This window comes from Grampus griseus (genome assembly GCF_964374135.1).
Source record: "Grampus griseus genome assembly, chromosome: 5".
Lineage (NCBI taxonomy): Eukaryota > Metazoa > Chordata > Mammalia > Artiodactyla > Delphinidae > Grampus > Grampus griseus.
The window spans coordinates 141,674,694-141,694,463 of record NC_138998.1 but is presented as its reverse complement, the minus strand read 5'-3'; the positions used below and the strand labels follow the sequence as shown (position 1 = coordinate 141,694,463).

Sequence of the window (19,770 nt, the reverse complement as noted above, 5' to 3'; positions counted from 1 at the left end):
TCCAGTTAGCTCGCCCGGGTGGCCCGGCCTCACGGCCCCAGCCCTGCCCTGCGCCCTTCCTTTGGGGCGCCCAGCCTTCCGGAGCCTCCTGCCTTGGTGTGGGGAGCAGGGCTCGGGTCTCCCCGGCTCTCCCCCTCCCGCAGCAGCTGTCGCGGAAGAAGACCTGCCTTGGCCGCCTTTGAGTGATGACCGGCTACCACCGTGTCCGGGAGCGGCCCCCCTATTAACCCCTCCTGACTGGGCGGGCGGGTCTCTGTCTGTCTCCTGCTGGGACGGAGCCGACAGCACAGGCCTCTCCAGGCACGCCCGGCACGAGGCCAGCTCTCCTGCTTCTCTGGGTGCTGCAGGCCTGAGGCACCCGGGAGCCATTTGTTGGCTGAGACCCAAGGTCCGTCTCCCAGCCCCCTGCTTCCCCCAACCCTGGAGACCCGGATGTCCTGGCCGAGAGGCGTCCGCTCTGCTGGCTGCTGCCGTGTCCTGGGGGAGGGCGGCCTTCGACCTCCAGACTATAGTCCAGCGCCCGCCTGGGGTGGGGTAGCAGCCCCTTCCGGGACGAGCAGGAAGAACGCCCAACGATGCCGCGCCGGTCTCTTACATCCTTCAAGTGCGAGGAGCCTTCTGGAGGTCTCCCCGGGAGATTCCACGCGCTGATCTGTTAACACGTGGTGGTGACAGAGGGCGGAATTCACTCGCGCTAAGGACACTGGAAAAGGAACTGCAAAAGGTCTAAGTGGGGGGGCTTCCCTGGCGGTCCAGTGGTTAGGACTCTGCGCTCTCGCTGCCGAGGGCGTGGGTTCAGTCCCTGGTCGGGGAACTAAGATCCCACGCGGTGCGGCCAAAAAACAAATCTAAGTGGGAACAGCGTTCAGGACAGTAGAATGAGGTTCCCTCCTTGGGGACAGGGCGTGGGAACAACAGAAGGGTCAGCCCCACTCCGGATGGCCCTGCGCAGGGCTGGACTCTGCGGCGCGCCTGCCGTGCGGGCGGCAGGGACGGCACGTCTGTGCTTTCCCCTCCACCCCCAGCAGCTCTGCGGGTCATCGGGTCCCGGAGAGTGTGCAGCAAACTGAGCCGCCACGAAGAAACGCTTCTCCTTACGCTTGTCCTGACTCAGCGCCGTTGGGGCGCCAAGGACACTGGCGATGTGCGGGGTGTCCCAGGGGAACAGCGGGGCTGAGGAGGGGCGTCTGGACTACGTGTCTCCCACGCCCAAGGGCGGGCGCCTCTCCAAACCCGGAGTCCTGCGTGACCCCAGGGGCAGCCCCATGCCGGACGCACCCCCCCAAACCCTGAGCCTCCCCGGGGCCCGTAGCGCCCACCTCCTTCTGCACCAAACCTTTCCCTGGAGAAGGAGCCGATGCAGGCTGGCCCCAAACCCCATTTTCTGTTTGGAGCCGCAGAAAACGGGGTTGAGGGGGAGGGGTGGCCGACAGCGCCTACCTGCCCGGCTGACTCCGGGCACTGAAGGTCCGTCCTGAGCCCAGGAGCACAGCTCCGTGTTGTGTCCGGATGGCACAGTCCCAGGGGGGCAGCCACCGCCTTGCCTTCCACGGCCTTGGGCTGGCCCAGTGGGTCAGCCTTCTTACAAAGTCCTGGGCAGGTGGGACCGACCGTTTCGTCAGACATCAGCGGAATCCTCCACCAGTAAGTGGTGATGTTTTAGCACCGTCTGCGGGGCAACTATGTCCCAGAGGTCTTCTGGTCCTGAGCCATGACTGAGGAGCTTGGGGTGGGGGGAGCGGAGGACCCCTGGGGCAGGCGAGCAGCGCCTTCTCAGACAGTGCACCCCTGCCCCGCAGCCCCCGGCCTCACAGTACTTGGAGTCCCTCCGCGTCTCTGACCCCTGGCAGGATGTCGGGGCTCCTGTAGGTGGACTATCCCCACCACCTGGTGGATCTGGAGCCCAGAGCACGCAACATCGCCCCCTTCCTCTGAGCTGTCACAGGACAATTCCATCTCCCCACTGTGGGTTCAGCCTTTGGGGAGCACTTTCAGACCCGCTGCTGGGCGGCCACTTGGACCAGGCTGTGCTCTCAGGCTCCACGCTGGGAGAAGACACGGGAGGCGAGCCCCCAGCGCAGGCCTGGGGTGTCATCCCATTTCCTAGTGGGGCTGTTCCTGTATGACCACCCCAAGCTCTCCCCTTGCTGTCTGGGGTGTGTATGTGTGCGTGTGTGTGTGCCAATACACGTGTGTATGGGGGGGGGGCGCCTGTAGGCATGTGCTGGTACTCGCATGCTCTGAATTCAGGATATATTTTTAAAGCTACATCGTGGGTAGACGTGTGCGCGCCAGGAGCGCCGGTCCCAGCCCGGCTTTCCCAGGTCTCAGGGCGGACGTGGGCCCATCCCCACTGCCGGCACCGGCCCCAGAGCAGAAAAGCACATACTCAGGGGCCGTTCCCAGAGCAGAAGTGACACCATGGTTCTTTTAGCTCGATTTATTTTCACAAGACAGACAAATCAGACCCTGGAATAGCTCTTGGTTCTGACAAGAGTTCTTTTCTTTATAAAGAAAAAGCGTTCCTGGGTTTTCTCCACAGAATGCATTTGTTTTTACAAAAAAATAGTTTTTGATATATACATGCCTACTTTGGAAACCTTGAGTCCTGGATGGCTTTTAAGACCCGCTTTTAGGCAGAGGGTCACTTAGCATGCTTTATGCACCAACAGACTTTTCTCCCTTGTTTCCGCCTGACGGTTGCTCTCCTTCTCGATTTCCCTTCCGAAAGCAACTGACATGAAATGGAAAGGCTCAGAAAGTGTCCTCACGACAGCCTCGGGAGGGTCTGTTCAGGCGAGGACCCCGCGGGCCAGGATGTGCCTGGAGGGCCTTTCCTTCCCTGGGAAAACCCTCCGCAGACCAGAAGCAAAGGGACAGAAGGAGGCAGTCAGTCACTTTTTCTTGTAGCGGGGTTATTTTATCCCCCTCTTTCACAGCAGCAATTTTAATCAACGAGTATGATGCCCACAGCATTTTATCTAGAAAATACTGCCACTCAGGCAGGCTCAAGCACGCCTGCGTACAAAGTGACCTTCGCAAGCGCACGGCAAATGCAGCCAGTTTTACGGGATACAGGCTTTTAGAGTCGAAGTTATAGCTCCCCCCACTCCCTCCCCCCACAAGCTCCCACAGACCAAAAATACCGCTCTCCTCAACTACACAAAGCTGTAGCAAATTTGTAAAAATGAGGTGTACAAAAGGAAGCGTCCGTATAATACATTTGCACCCTGCATACAATGTATCACCCTTCGAAGCTGGCCAACGGTCAGGTACGGCAGAGGGTCGACAATAGAAAAAGAACCCCGACATCTGTCCCACACATTTGAGTCGATGGTTGGTGTGATTTTCCAAAGAGAGATATTTTCATTTACAGCTACAGTACTTGCTGACGACCCTTATGATTAAGAAGCCAGGTGAATTTCCCGGCGTTTAGGCAAGTATTATTTGATTGTCACCACGTACAATTCTGAGACAATAAATACAAGTAGATCAGATGCATTTCTTCATGGTATCAAGTAACTCCAGTTTAATACAATTTAGTGCATTTCAGCATCTCGTTCACAGTTCAACTTCTGTCCAAAATACTTTTGCAACAAAAAGTTAAGAAACGGAAAAGTTTATGGGAAAAGAAAACTCCAAGTGAACTTGTCATCACAAAGCTTAAAACTTTAAAGTGATTCAATTGTCTTTGAAAAGAACACGCGGCTGCTGCCAGGTGTCAGCCACCCTGTGATTTCCTGGGCTCCCCGAAGCGCTCTTATGTCCAGAGCGTTTTGTGGGAAACGCCACCATTGCCAACGAGTTAGCTAGTGGCTGAGGCCTGCGGTGAACTTAATTCACGCGTGTCCACCCCTTCCGTCAAGCAGAGTGCAGTGTGACATCTCCTACCCAAAACACGCCCTGCATTTTCGTGTCCTGGCCCTGATACGCAAGGATGCAGAACCCGCAGGAACATCTGCACACACCCGGCAGCACCTCGTGGGACCAAGGCAGGGCTGTGGCCGGCGCCATGGGCCACGCCCAGGTGCTGGGGAGAGGCTTGCCTTTGCTTTGGGAGCTAACTTGCTAGAGAGAGGGGCAGACACGTGGGCCAGGGACATGCTGTCTCCAGACGGAAGGCAGGTAGGCACGTCAGGCCCATGGTTTAACCCTAAGCCCGGTTACACTGCAGAGGGTTGAAAGCCACGCGGCACCACTGCCCGCTGTGTCGCATGCCGGGGCTGCATGCAGCTGTGGGTGAGAAATTTGCAGCACGAATTCACACACAGGGTCGGACAATTCAGCTGAGAATCAGTTGGGCTGAGAAGAGTCTATCTGGCTTGTCTACAGGTGTCTTGGGCAGAGACAAAGCAACATGCAGAGAGATACTTATTCTTCACCCCAAATCTGACACAAATGGGGGTCCCATGGGCACGGACAGCTTGGAGACGGCTCGTGGCCTACACGTGACTGCACGCACCGCTTTCTCCCCAGATCGATTTCGGTGCTCAGTAACTAGTGTGACAAAGAGCGTGTACCACGGTGCACACGGCGGGGACGGGGCAAACGGGGTGGAGATTCCAAACTGACTGGCGATCATGCCTGCACTGCCTTTGCAAGAAAGTTCTGTTCACGCCGCTGATTTGTGTCATTGCTGAGTGGTTTGTGTAGAGACCACTCTTCAGCCTGACTCTGTGCTTCTCAGGCAGGGGCTGTGGACAGACAGGGCCATGCATCCCGTACGCCGTCACCAAAGACCGGATGACCGGCATCACTTCTTTCTTTGGGGTTAAAACTCTTGTCAGTGGTCTCCCCGGCCAGGTAAGCCTTTCCCCAGCGTCTGCTCACCTGCAGGAGTGAAGCCATCTCTGCTCAGTGCTGTCACAAAGACCCCGAGAGGGGCCAGAAAGTCCCCAGGTGCTGGTAGCTGTCAGAAGGTTACCATGAAATGCCACAGGCACCCTAGAAGCCCCCTGGAACTTCCCAGAGGGGACTGCTGGACACACGGGGAGGGCCCAGAAGCCAAACTCTACTCGCCAGGCTGCACCAGGATACGTGTGCAGGTGACAAAAGACATGTCACCGGGACCTGAGCTGAGAAACACGCCGGTCAGCAGCACCCCGGCTCAGAACTCAGCCTGTCGGGCACTTGTGGGAGGGGCCCAAGGCCTGGGGCCCCGCCCTTTGTATATCTCCAGTGGGAGCGGGGCTGGCCCTGGAGGCTGCCCCTGCAGAGAGGTCAGCAAACACCACAGAAATTCCTTGCCCCGCCCAACCCAGGGCCTAGCATGTAGGCTGCCAACGACTTCAATCTAGAGCACACCCTCCCGGACTATGACAAGCACGACTGTCCCAACATCCAGCCTGAATTTGGACAATGGTAACATCAGAAACAAAAGGGGGTAAAGGAAAAGAAATAAGAAAAACACTGTTCTGAGATTTATTAATTTAAAAAATGAAAGGAGCCTCCCCTTCCCTTCCGAAGTGCATGAAAAGCAAAATCCACCCTCCAAAAAAAAAAAAAAAAAACCCAAACATTCATGGTGTAGTTTTTATTGCTCTCAGAGGGCTTGGTATTCAAATGCACAAGCTAATCTTTGTTAAATCAGAAGGAAGTCACTGAGATTTAAAACCTACACGTGGTCTCAATCTCCATTTATCTAGGAGTCTTCACAGCTCCTCACTGACTCAATATAGAATTTACACATTGTGTACTAATTTCAAGGGGAGGGAACGTAGCTGGGAAGCAAGAACTATTAATTCAATGGTAAAAGACCTAAATTTGCATCTTCCAGGTAATATGCCTTCACGGTAGTACCCTTCAACTTTTTCCTTTAAGATTTTTAGGGATTAGTGAATTAGCAAATGACATAAACACACAGAGACAGACGAGCAGTATACTGTGTGAGGAAAAGTAAGATCGAAGGCAGCCGCTCACCGCAGCCCCCCTGCTCGGTTGGGCTCCAAGGGAAGGGGGAGACGTGCTTTGTGGCAGAGGGAAGCTCTCTTCTGAGAAAGCACTTCAAAGCTGTCTTTCAACCTCACGAGGACTTGTGTGCACTCACTACCACTCATGAGCGAGCCCAGAACTGTGATTCGCTTCCCTGTGACCTTGGTCCCTTCACCAAGGTCACCATGCACAATTCAGTAGTGTCATTATGAAGGGTATATGCTGTTTCCATAAGTCTCCCAGAATGCATACTTAGGGCCAATGCATTGTTCCAGTTTAGTTTATACTGTTTTCCATGCCTCTTGCTTCCATCTTTTCCCCTAGAAAATTCAACCTGCCTCTATCCTGAACGCTGGTTACAGTATTATCAGAGATAACACCCATTATTTTTCTTTCCCTTGCTAAAAAAGATGAGGGGAATGTGACTTAAAAAAACCAAGTTGAACGTTTAAGACGAAAGTCCGATGCAGGCAGGGTGACAGTGGAATGGCCTGGCGGAGTGCGGGGCTCCAGCGGGAGCGGGGAGGGCGTCCCAGTCCCCCCACTCTGCCCAGCAGCCCGGCCAGGCCATTGGCCAAACGCGCACGAAATACCTCCCTCTGAGGAAGAAACGGCTCCCACCAGGGCAGCAGGCTGAAGGGGACGAGGTCAGGGCACTCCGGTCACCCTCCCCCAGGACAAGTGCATCTGCTCGGAAGGGGGGTGGCAGCGGAGGGGAAGGCTCACCACCTCTAGCTTCCATTAGGAAGTTGAGAGCCATCAACAGATCAACTGTGAAAATAAAATCTCTAAAAGCTCCGTGTTAACAGTCTCCTTTAGAAGACAGGATGATGGTGACACTGCCTTTTCAAAAATCCAACAGTCCTGCGGGCTGCGGGCGGAGGTCTCCCCGGCTCCGGCCGGCTGGGGAGGGGGCCGCCCTGCACCCGGCGGGGTGACCGGGTGGGACAGAGGAGCTGAGCTCCAGGCACGGGAAGGACTCGACATCTCACCGCGTTCTCGGGCTCCACTCGCTTTAAAACCGATTTAAGGTGTGTCAGGCAGGCTTAGGTGGGAAGCGCGAGGACGCTCCGGAAACGACCAGGGGGCGTGTCCCGCCGCCAGCCCCGCCCAGTGTGCTTATCGCCGAGGGGGCGTCCCCAGGCCCCGCCCCCATTGCCTGGAATCAAGGTGCCAGCAGGTCGGGACCGGCGGGTGCTCTGGGGACGCCGGGACCCGCGCACACCGTCCCGGGGGCGACGGGGGAAGAGAGTTTGCAGGGAGAACAGGGGAGGAGGCGAGGGGCAGGGGGAAACTCCCGAGATAACGGATAAAAACCAAAAACTGGATCTAAGTGTGAGAAGAGAAAGCATCCAAAAGTTCCCTGTCAGGCAGAGCTCTAGAGAGACGGCAGCGGCGACACCCGTTGTCCCGGGAGCAGCGGCGACACCCGTTGTCCCGGGAGCAGCGGCGACACCCGTTGTCCCGGGAGCGGGTCCCCCGGGCCGCTCTGCCGGCAGCGGACGCGCAGGTGCGAGGCTGGCGTCTGTCTCCGTCTGCAGGCCTTCCGACTGCTTTGCTCTTGGCTCAAGTTTTATTGGTCAGTATTAGTCACCAGTTAATAAGAAAAATAGTTTCTAAGTGTCTTTTTTCCCCACCCCCGCTCTGTGTGTGGTGTTGTTTTTAATTGAGTTAATTGGATACCACGGTCAGGTGTGTGTGTGTTCAGTCACAGCCGTTCATTATTCCTTTTTCTTAAATTCTTGGTTTCCATAGCTGGAGCCTTTCTCTATCTCAGTCACTCCTATCAGTCGGCGGACTCCAAAGGAAGCTTTAAAATAGGAAACAGGTGAGGTTAGACCGATAGCTGGCAAGCTGGAAACATCGTCATGGGGGCGGGCGGACCTTCGGCCTCAGACTTCCCTGGGGGGTGGGGGGGCAGGCCGGCCTTCTCCCCTCCTCCGCCCCTCCCTGCCCTGACCACTCAGCCTGTCCCGGGAGGCGGCCAGCTCTGCTCCCCCACCAGCCCGGGGGAGTGTGCGCCCGCTGCGGGGTGCAGTTCTCAGCCAGGGCTGAGGGCCGTAGTGCCCAGCCAGGTGCCCGACAGACCGGGTGCCCAGCAGTGCACTCAGGGCTGCAGGGCCTCGAAAGCGTCCCGGGAACCTCAGCCCATCACACCAGCCCACGCCCCTAACTGCCCGAGCTCAAACCGGTGGCCCAGGCCCTCCCCACACAGCTCTTAGAAGGAGATGCCAGGCGGGCGGATGGCCGGCCAGCTTTCTGGACAGATGGCCCTGGAATCTGGCTGTGGCCTTCACGGCCCTGTGGCTCAGTGGCCAGAGCAGCTCTCTGAGGCCGGCAAGGCTCAGGTTGCATCCCGGCTCCCAGGTGACCATCTCCAGGCCTGGGCGCCGCAGCCGGCACATGGAAGACTCCCAACCTCAAGCCGCGCCGTCGCGCCCGTGCATTACCTGCCCCGACAAACCCCAGGAACGTCAGGATCAGAAGAGGAGACCCACTGGCAAAGACGCCTAAGACAAAACTGAAGAGAGGAGACAGGAGAAGCGTGGCCCAGAAGAGGAAGTTCAGGAGTGTCCACGGCCGCCGGGCGGGTTTGAACTGCTCCCCCGGAAACACGCCTTTCTGGTTATACATCTCCTGCAGCGCATCCTGAAACAGTCGACCGGTGTGCTGTTGTTACAACCCCACAGTGAAAAGGGACTCGACCTATAAATAAAGTGGACGGGCCATGCAGGCTGCGGGTGGGAGATGCAGTTCGCATGACCTTCGTGGAGAACCTCGGTGGCCTCTACCGAAAGCTTGAAAAATACAAACCCTTCGACAGGGCAGCTTTCCTAGGAAAATTATCAGCCGGTGCCTGGTGCGCGACACGCACCTTCAACACCCAGGACTGCGGTGTCGGCCGGCCCCCACTGTCTCCTGTGACATCTCCAGGGCGAGGGTGGCGGCCACCACCTGCTGGGAGTCCAGCGGCCTGGCGTCACCCCCCGCTGGTTTTGTCACCCACAGAAAGCTATTGAACCTCTCCTTCCTCCGTGTCCTGGTGGCTAATGATGGGAGGACAGAGGACCGGGTGAGGACATGAGAGCACCCTCAACAGGGAAACGGGACACACGCTCAACACCGAGCACCAGCTGCCTGAGAAACTGCGACGATGACATAGATTCCTCTGTGGCCACGACACGTCACATGCTAACAAGGAGATACACTCACGATAGTTTGTTTTCTGGAAGAAGTTAAGTGCCACGCAATCCCGCTCAAGGGGAAATATGAACGCCTACGTATTTGTCTAGGACGGAGTCTGCGAAGTTGCGCACCCACACGAGCTGAGTTACCCGGGGAGTCAGTCTCACCCGTCCTCATTTTTCTTCTCTTTTATTTTCTGCAGTTAGCTTTCTACAGCTGTGTTGTGTATTACATAAAAACAGGGCAGGGGGATTAACAAACACCCAGCCTCGCAGCCTCTTCCAGCTTGTGGTCAGGCACCAACTGTCCCTGCTGGTCGGCGGGGCACGGGGCAGGCGCCACAGGTGCTGTGCGGTCAGGAGCCACTGCGACCCTTATGCCCATGTGTACCCTCCGGGCGACCACATGAGCCCCCACCAGAAGGCCCTCCCCCGTGCAGCCCCAGAGCGTCTTCAAGCCCGCTCGCTCGGCCAGCTCCGCTCTGACCACCTGCCCCACGCAGACGGGCCATGCCCTCCTTCTGCTCCTGGAGCACCTGTCGGTGGGCGGGGGGAAGCAGGGGCGCCCTGGGGCTCTCGGCGAGCTCACGGGTCAGGTGAACCGGGCCCGGAGGCCACCCAGAGACAAGAAGGCAGGACCTAGCCCCGCAGGAGAGTCCACTGTGCTTACAGATTTGCACCAAGTTTGTGACAGACCTTTTGATCACCTGAATAAAACACACACACACACACACCCGCTCTCCTGGGGAGGGACCTGCCACACACACTGCTGCTTGTGTCACTCAGACATCACGTCCTTTCTCCTAACCCTGACGCCTTGCTTCACCAATCTCCTCTTTCCTCTTTCTAACCTCTGTTGAACGTGCTTATTGTGGAACTTTAGAGAAACTGACCCCACCTAAACCATCAACACCTCCAGCCTCCCTGACCGTTTTCCAGTCCCTCCCTCGCCCTAGCCCTCGGGGGCTCCAGGCCCTCTGTCATTACAGGCCCCTTTCCTTCACCAACCCCACCTGGTGAGCACAGCAAGCATGGAGGAGCATAGCGGGGGGGCAGAGGCCGGGAGACCTGGGGACAGTTCCACCCAGAGGATAGTCACCTCCTCCTCAGGACCTTAGTTCCCACATCTGCAAAATGGGGAAACTGTCTGGAATGACCTTCAAGGCCCTTTGGTGACACCGAGCTCTGTTTCCACATTACAACCGGAGCTCACTGGTAAGTGACCAGAGGCGTCAGTGTCTCCGGAAACACGTGTGTTACAGCAGGACCAGAGCACCCAGTTTGGCTGCTTCAGGGTCTGCGTATTCCCTGGCAGGGGGCAATGGGGCCGAAGGCGGTGCAGACCCCCTACTCACAAGACGGGGAGAAAGGGCTTCTCGTGCTCGGCTGGGGACATAACGGGCAGGCTCTCTGAAGCACAACTTAGAGACATTTCACAAGGGACCAGAGCCTCCTACCACCAGTCACAGCGTTAACATCTGGCAGAAACGCTCCCACACGTGCCCTGCCGCGTGGGGAACAGCAGAAAGTTCATAAATAGTTCATAAATGTTCACAGGTAGGAAGACGACGAGCCAAAACGGGGCATCATCACATGGGAAACACACACAGTGGAGCACAGCATCTAAAGGGGTGAATTAAAGCTATGTCAACGCTGAAAGATGTAACAGACAATGGTCACTAAAAACAGAACGGGAGAACGTGACACACAGTGCGGTCCCTGATGCAAATTACAATATAAGTGACATGAAAAGCGATAAAAAATGTATATGTTTCAATATTATGGAAAAACATAGCAAATAATAGAAAATACCCAAATAAATCAGTTATGTCAAAACCTGTCACTTGCTGTATTTGCATCAGGTTGTTTTAGAAAGTAACCCTTAGAGATGAAGACAAGGCCTGTGGTCCATCCCCGCCAGGAGCCATCACACTTCAGCGGGTGGTCTCCATCCCCAGGAAGGGCTTACACCTGCAGCCCTGTGCTCAGGTACCTCTACGCTAATGCACGGTACTGCGCCTGCGCTGGGTGATTTTCTGAGAATAGCATCACATTATACGCCTGTTGCAATCTGCTTTTCTTTACACCTACTTTCTCAAGATTCATTTAGGTTGATAATGTGCAGTTCATTCATTTTAACTGACTCACAGGTAAATGAATACACATGCATAATGTATCTATTTCCTAATAATGCACTTCTGGGTTATTTCTCATTTCCTGCTAAACAACTACTGTTGATTGCAAATGTCACTCTTTGTAAGAGTTTCAAACTTTTTTAAAAAAAATATTTATTTATTTGGCTGCGTTGGGTCTTAGCTGTGACACGCGGGATCTTTCGTAGCGGCGCGCAGGCTTCTCTCTAGTTGTGGCGCATGTGCACCAGAGCGCCGTGGGCTCAGTAGTTGCAGCACACGGGGTTAGTTTCCCCGCAGCATGTGGGATCTTAGTTCCCCGACCAGGGATCGAACCCACGTCCCCTGCATTGGAAGGTGGATTCTTAACCACTGGACCGCCAGGGAAGTCCCTTCAAACTTTTAAAACTTGACCCTGATCCAGAGATGCGTTCTCTTCTGCAGCCTCGTGCACACAACGTCTTTCTGCGCATCCACCATGTGATGCACACACACTCTATTCCTTTTTATTTAGGTTTCCTTCTCTTCTGGAGAGTTCTCTTGTTCTTGGAAATCACACACTTCATCCAAGTTTTCAAATGTAGGAGCATAAAGCTGTCGTACTGCTCATACCACTTTCACTCCTTGCTCTTTGGTTGTGTCACCGTTTTTGTTCCCATTAATGCCGGCACTCCTTTTTAAATTGGTCAGTCTTGCCCAAGGCTTTCTATTTTATTAATATTTTTAAAGAAAAGCTTTTGGTGCAGTAGATTCACTCTTTTGTAGCTTTGCTTTGTGCTTCAATAACTTATGCTATTTTTACTTTCTTTGTTCTCTCTCTGGGTTTACTCTATCTTGTGTATGTTTGTATAATGTATATGTGTGCATATGTGTACACACATATATGTACATTGTACACATTCTTTGTATCTATCCTATTCCAGACTTGGGTTTCTTGAAGCTGACGAAACCCATGTTCATCAATTTTAGAAGTTTTTTTTTTTTTTTTTTTTTTTTTTTTTTTTGCGGTACGCGGGCCTCTCACTGTTGTGGCCTCTCCCGTTGCGGAGCACAGGTTCCGGACGCGCAGGCTCAGCGGCCATGGCTCACGGGCCCAGCCGCTCCGCGGCATGTGGGATCTTCCCGGACCGGGGCACGAACCCGTGTCCCCTGCATCGGCAGGCGGGCTCTCAACCACTGCGCCCCCAGGGGAGCCCCAATTCTAGAAGTTTTATGGTCATCTCTGACAACTGCTCCTCACCATTCTTCCCACCTTCCCCTCTGGACTCCCTAGTTGTTACATTCTGGGCGTCTGTTTATCCTCTAGATCTTTTAAACTTCCTTTTCACATTTTCGCCTCCTCTGCGCTGCATTCTGAGTGGTGTCCTCAAAGCCCGCCAGCTCGCTAATTCTCTCTTCAGCCGCATCTCATCTGCCGCCAGTTAGTAGACTTCTCACGCCTGCACATCTCACCTGGTTTTTCTCAAAGCTGTCTCATTCTTTAATCGGTCTTGTTCTTCTGTTTTCAATCCCTTCTTTTTTGCTTAATCATTTCAAACATACTGATTTGAGCCTGCCTGGTAGTTCCATTAGCGGAAGTTTCGGGCGGGTTTAATTCTTCTGTCTGTCTGCTGTACTTGCCCATCGTGGGTTTTGGTTATGCGTGCATCTCCAGCAGAATTGTTCTCAAGAAATCTCGGGCAGCTTAGGTTTGGAGTCGTGTTCTTCTAGTTTTCCATGTGCTTTTCTCAGGGGCTCTAGAGAGATTCACCTAAAACCACTTTTTATGCGGATACTTTGAGCTACGCTGTTAGCATAACTTCAATCCCCACAGCTGTTTGAGGACAGTGTTGTGATTATGAATTACCAGGGAGACGTTTAGAGACCAAGGGGGGAAAGGCAACTTCAAAGTCACTTCCTATGCTGGCAGTTACATTTTCCAGTTTAACCACCTGAGGGCAAAACTCCCAGGGGGTCTCAGCTTCATAAGGGTCTTCAGTTCCAACTTCCAGCCCCAAGTGAGGTCAAATCTTTGTTCTCTGCTTCCATGTAGGCATTAAAACTCAAGCCTTCAGGTTGGGTGGACCAGCAAACTCCTGGAGCTTCAGCTCACAGCCTTCCCACCTGGATTTCAGTCCCACCTCCTCTTTTGCTCCCTAGAGATTTCCCTTCCTTTCTTCACCACTTGTCAATGCGTCTAAAAGGATATGTGTTTTATACTAGAAGGACTTTCTGATTATCCAAGCCTCCCCTATTGCTGAAGATGATAACCTAGTGTCCTGTTTGTTTGTGTGTATAAAATAAACTTTATACACACAGTATAAAGGCGGGGGTGAGGCATGTTGGGGGGGATGGAGGAGGGACCGGGTGGGGTCATCATAAGAAGCCTGTCCCATCATCTATATTGTGCCTTACCTATTAAATCATATATATACACATACACACGTACATAATGCGTGTTATATGTCTCATTTCTTTACATGAAAAAATGAAACAAATGTGATAAAATGTTATTGCCAATGGTTATACAAGCATTATGATATCCATTACACTTTTCTCTAGTTTGTTAATTCCTCAAAAGTTAGGAAAAATGAAAGACGAAGAAGAGGATTGGAAAGAAGAAGTTGAGAGTGGCACGGCACTCCTGTCTCCAGAGGAAGCCAATGTGCTACCTGCCTGCCCTGTTAGCTGCCCCTCTGAAACCTCTTCGTGAGACCCCGAGAAGAGGGTGGGTGTGGGGAGAGCTGAGCGCCTTTACCTTCTCCTGGTAGAGTTTATGAAGCCACTGAGCCGCTTCCTTTTCATCCAGCGGGATCTCTTCCAGAGGAAATCTCCTGTTTTATTAAGAAGATTGAAAGCAAAGTCAATTACCAGATGACATCAAACTGAAAAGAGGAAAAATAAATCATTATACATCAGGGTTACTTGTCAGCCCTGCCTTTTCTATTCAAATCTGACTCTCAATTTCTAAAGACACACACACATCAAAGTAACTTCTCGGGCATTCCCCCATGCCTGGTGGGACTGCAGGGAACCACGGAGGGGCCGGGAGGTGCTTCGTGTGCCCGGGAGCGCGGAAGCCTCGCCCGGGGACACCCAGAAGCACTGAGCTGAGCAGATTACGCCCCCAGCTCCGTTGGGAACACTGACCGTTCATTAAGAAGTTTTGGTCTTTCTTAATAGTTTGTTCTTTGGGAGTGACCACAGCTGAGCGTCTGTTATGAGGCAAAGAAGAGTTTGTGTTTCACAAATGAAATCCATTTGCTTCAAGTATGAAAAGCAGTAGAGATTTCGAAACTTTAATCTCAATTAACAAACGGCTGGCGTCAATGATGACACTGACCTCTGTACAAGCCCTATCGCCAGCTGAATTACCAGCCCCACCAGGGGAGGCGTCTACCCGGTAACACAAGGAGGGCAAGGACCGCTTTCTACGGCAACTGTAGTACCTCGGGATCGCCAGAAGGGGCCGCTGAGCGCACGTGTGAGCAACAGTAATTTAACAAGGGACCGCGGTCATCCTGGGGGCTGGCTGCCCACCTCAGAGGGCCCAGGGTGAGAGCAGAGCCACGAGAAAAGTCCACGGCCAGAGGCAAATCTCCATGTTTTCAGAGATCTCAACGTTTTTGGTTTTTAAAATAAATTTATTTTTATTTATTTATGTTTGGCTGCGTTGGGTCTTCGTTGCTGTGCACGGGCTTTCTCTAGTTGTGGTGAGCGGGGGCTACTCTTCGGTGTGGTGCTTTTCATTCCGGTGGCTTCTCTTGTTGCGGAGCACGGGCTCTAGGCGCGCAGGCTTCAGTAGTTGTGGCCTGCGGGCTCTAGAGTGCAGGCTCAGTAGTTGTGGCGCACAGGCTCAGTAGTTGTGGCATGCAGGCTCTAGAGTGCAGCCTCAGTAGTTGTGGCGCACAGCCTCGGTAGTTGTGGCACACGGGCTCTAGAGAGCAGGCTCAGTAGTTGTGGTGCACGGGCTCAGTAGTTGTGGCTCGTGGGCTCTAGAGCACAGGCTCAGTAGTTGTGGCACACAGGCTCAGTAGTTGTGGCTCGCAGGCTCTAGAGCGCAGGCTCAGTAGTTGTGGCACGCGGGCTCTAGAGCGCAGGCTCCGTAGTTGTGGTGCACAGCCTTCTTATTATGGTGGCTTATTGTGTTGTGGAGCACGGGCTCCAGGCGCGTGGGCTTCAGTAGTTGTGGCACACAGGCTCAGTAGTTGTGGCATGCAGGCTCTAGAGTGCAGGCTCAGTAGTTGTGGTGCATGGACTCAGTAGTTGTGGCGCACGGGCTCTAGAGTGCAGGCTCAGTAGTTGTGGCGCACGGGCTCAGTAGTTGTGGCTCGCGCGCTCTAGAGCACAGGCTCAGTAGTTGTGCAGCACAGGCTTAGTTGCTCTGCTGCATGTGGGATCTTCCCGGACCAGGGCTCGAACCCATGTCCCCTGCATTGGCGGGCGGATTCTTAACCACTGCGCCACGAAAAAGCCCAAAGCCCTACCTTCTTGTCTCTAAAAGTTGAGAACTTTGGATTTTGTGGGTTATACCGACCCATCTTCACCATCCATCTTGTAAAACTTCCCAGTTTTACAAGCACACACACAACCAGACATCCGAGCGATGCTGGGCCACATGTCACGCAGCCTCTGGGAGACTCCGCTGTACGCTCAGAGGAGACAAGAAGACCTAGAACCTCCTAGTAAACAAAACGGTTTAACTCTGTGGACCCGAAAGGTGCTGGGGACCTCCAGGAGTACACGGTGAGAAGTAGCGCTTGAAGGGTTTGCCACAGGTGCCGTCTCAGGAAGGAAAGGAAGTTGGAAGGGGTCTGTCCACAGAGGGATGACGGCCCAAAGTGTCAAACTCACGTGACTGTTCTCCCCTGATTTCACATTACCACATACAGGTTCTGTTGTATGTCTGTTATATGCAGGACAAAATATATAAAATAAGAGTTTTAAATGATGAGATAAAACATAAATACAACTCTGGAGTTGACTCCACTTTGAGGACGCTGGCCCCAACTGCCAGCATGGACACAGGAGAGCCTCAAGTCACCATCCCCAAGGCCCCGGCCATGCCCAGTCTCAGGCCCCCGGGGAAATGAGGCACAACTCCACTGGGTCACGGGAACCTTGTCTTCTTTGATCACAGGTATGTTTTGGACTCACTGGGATATTGCTTTCACTCAAGACACCCGTTTGGTAATACAAAACAATAAGTTGAAACTTTTAGAAATTCTAAGAATATATTTATTAAGATACGATTGGGTGAAATATAGCCTCACATTTTCCGCAACAAAGGGGAAAACGAGCACATTAAAGCACCACTCCTCTCCAGCTGGAGCTGGATGCCCACGGGGAGGGGCGCTATAGCCTGGAGGGTGGTGTGAGCATTGGCCTGCAGCTGCACCAAGCGGGCTCCCCCAGCTCTGCCACCTACCAGCTCTGATCGCAGGCGGCCTTTAAGGCTGCCAGAGCCCTCCTAGCCAGGGACAAGAGCAGGGTCTGCCTCTGAGGGCTCCCGTGAGGATGACCGGGACCATCCAGGGCCCCAGAAAAATCACCCGTTCCCTGTTGGCCACCAGTGGTCAGCCCCCGGCCAGGGGTTCTAGAGAGCTAAGGGCAAGGGTCCTGGGCTCTCCCTTGATCCCGGGATGGAATAAGAGACCCTGCAACGACTTTGAGCTAGTCCTCTGTGAACGTCAGAGGGAAAAAGCCACCCAGCTTCCTGTTTATCTTCACAAAATTATTCCTGGAAACTTCCTACACTGGGGCAGCAGAACTGAGTGGTATTTTTTTTAAAACTTGTCCTGGCTCAAGCTCTCAAGAAAGAGGGCCGGTCAGAGCCTCCTTGGGTCAGAGTAACCAGGATGGACACCAAGTCGGTGGCAGTCAGTGGCCGACACGGGGCCGACACAGGGACGGGGCTATGTGGTTTATACACACAGGAATGTCCTGCCTTTCTGGGCACATGTGAGTGAAACAGGAGACTGGCGAGTTCAAACAGGATGACCCAGACAACACGTGGACCCGGAAGGCCTGCCTGGAATTAGGCCTGGAGCTGGAATCAGGTCAGAGCGCCACTTAACGAACAGAGCAGCCCCCGGGCTGTGCTTTAAGGTAAAAAGACTTCTGGGTGGATCATCTTCTCTTCACCAGGCAGAAAACCATCGAGCATCAGAGCGTGGCGTGGCGGAGAGACACAGCGACCTCCGGCCACAGCCCTAGTCCCTGACCTTGACCTTGTGTTACAGACATGGAGCCCGCTCTCCCAGTGGAGCCTCAGGCTCTGCCGGTGGCCCTGGACGTCTGGACATTTCACAAAGACCACGAGTCACTCGGGATGGAACCCCAAAGGGATTCTGTTCCCCTCTGACCTTGAGATCCCTGCCCCTCTGGGCCAAAGCCACCAGTGCCAGCAAAAGTCACTCCGTAAGCCGTGCAGCGTCAGGCCGTAATGTTCCTGGGGAGGGAGACCCTGCACTGATCAGCTCAGAGAGATGCGGGTTTCTATCGGGGTGAAAGGTGAGCACCGTGGGGGGGCGGGGAGGGGGCGGAGTCAGCCACAAGGGCTTCCCCGGAGGAGGGAGGACAGGGTGCAGGTGGCCTCTCCCATTATGGCCCAACAAACTGGAGAGAAAGACGGTCACTTTGCCATTTCCCTTCCTCTGCTCCCAGAGTGGCACCTGGAGCCCCGCCCGCCGAGCAGGTTTCTGCCTCCGCAGCAGTGAATCCTTTCAGAAGCTCCGTTCTCTCTGATCCCTCTACCCCCTTACTGTGCATACACGCAATAAATGCTCACTGCACAGACCAACGGGAATAGCTTCCGATAACCTGGCGGCATTTTAAGGGCCATGTGGGGCCCCTCCTCGGGCTGAGTTTCTCTTCTGGGGCATCCTCGGGTGTCCCACGGGGGCCATCCAGAGCTGCCCTGCGTTCACCAGATCAGTGCGGGCGGGGCTGCCTCTGAGCCAATGGGGTGGAGGCTGGCTGGGTGGAACCTCCCAGCTCAGACCAGGCAGCCAGGAGCCAGAAGCCCAGCATGTGGCCCTGACCCCACCTTCTCTCCCAGGTGGTCTGCGTGGCTGTACACCATGAAAAGGGGGACACGTGTGCGTCCCATTCAGACGGGGACAGCTTGTCCTTCTCCTATTAAAGTCCTACTTGCTGTCCAAGTTTTAGCTCAGAAGCCTCCTCCAAAAGGCCTCTGCTCCCTCCACTGGGAGGGGTCACGCCTCCCTCGGAGCTTCTGGAACATTCCTCGTGTAAGTCGCACCCGCTCCTTTGCTCTGTACTGTCCCCACCGTGTGCCCGCCCTGGAGGGTGGAATGCCGGCCACCTCTACATGGAGGCCGCCGGGAGGCAGCCAGGAGGTGGGAGGAGCTGGCCCCAGTCCCACCCACCTGCCGGCCCCGCCCCTGTGGGCACCTGTCTGCTCACCTCACACACATGTCCGCCTCGTACTTCTTCCCGTAGAGGATCCCCAGCAAAGACGGGTTCTTGTTTCCTCGGAAGTTCAGTGTGACGTCGTAGACAGCTGCGACTGCAGGGAGAGGGGCAGAGGGTGACAGGTGCCAGCTGACATCCTGCAGCAGGGCCACTGCGGCTCCTGACCTGGATTGCTCCATTTGCCACTTCTCCTCTCTTATTGGGGCATCTAGTTGAGTCACATCTACCGTACTTACGGGCACGTTCGTGTTTAAAGCGACCGTTTCCTATCCATCCTGTCCTTTGTCCCTTTCATCTTGCCTTCCTTTCGGATTAACTGGATATATATTTTTTCCTTGATAAGGTTTTCAGTTATATACCTTTTTAATTATCATTTTAGTTGTTTCCCACTAACTAGTACTTTATCACCTCAAAAAATGATACGAGAATCTTACAACATGTAAATCTGAGTACTCAGTTCTCCCTTTAACGCCACTGGCATCCTGTATTTTACACGGAACTCACTGATCTAGTTTTTGGCAAATCACTGACTTCACGTCTTGCTTCGCTTGGAGCCCGGGCTGGAGACAGTCCCAGCGGGTGGCTCTTACCTGTCCCACGGAGGCACTGGACCGCGGTGGTGAAGCCCTTGGTCCGAGGCAGCAGGTGGTACTTGAGGACGGGCAGCCCCTTGGAGGCGGCCACCTCCATGCTGACCCGATGCTTCTTCTCCGTGAAGCGCGTGCCCTCACAGTACAGGAGAAACTAAGACACAGACAGGGGACGGAGGTCAGTGCGGTGCTGGCGACCGGGACTGGAGCCCAACAGGCTCCTTATCGCCCGTGTACGTGCCCCCGCCTGGCGGCAAAGTCTTGTGGAAATGTCGCCCCCCAGCGACCAGAGCGGGGCATGACCAGAGATGCCGCAATCACACGGTGCACACGACTCCTTCACAGACAGCAACAGCCCTGCACCTGTTCTCAGGGAATGAAAAGACACTTCCCGGAGAGAGTGAGACAAGGTATCCCTAGGCAGCAGCCTTCCGATGGCGAGTGGAAAACAAAGTCTCCTATCCCTTTGCCTTGGTGAGTTACAGACACCAAATAAGGAACTGCCGTCAGAGACCG

General features: G+C 54.4%; 1 protein-coding gene across 2 annotated transcripts in view; it reads right to left on the bottom strand.

The window, feature by feature from the left end:
• Nucleotides 1-2,530: 2,530 nt before the first annotated feature.
• AGPAT3 (1-acylglycerol-3-phosphate O-acyltransferase 3) overlaps nt 2,531-19,770 on the bottom strand; it is a 70,533-nt gene continuing 53,293 nt past the window's right edge. For both annotated transcript variants that reach the window (XM_082654449.1, XM_082654448.1), the window contains 5 exons: nt 19,255-19,408; nt 18,656-18,758; nt 13,986-14,061; nt 8,382-8,580; nt 2,531-7,741 (listed from right to left, as the gene is read on the bottom strand). In XM_082654449.1, the coding sequence (XP_082510575.1) occupies nt 7,653-7,741; nt 8,382-8,580; nt 13,986-14,061; nt 18,656-18,758; nt 19,255-19,408 (621 nt within the window). In that variant the 3' untranslated portion in view covers nt 2,531-7,652. The remainder of the gene's footprint in view (nt 7,742-8,381; nt 8,581-13,985; nt 14,062-18,655; nt 18,759-19,254; nt 19,409-19,770) is intronic.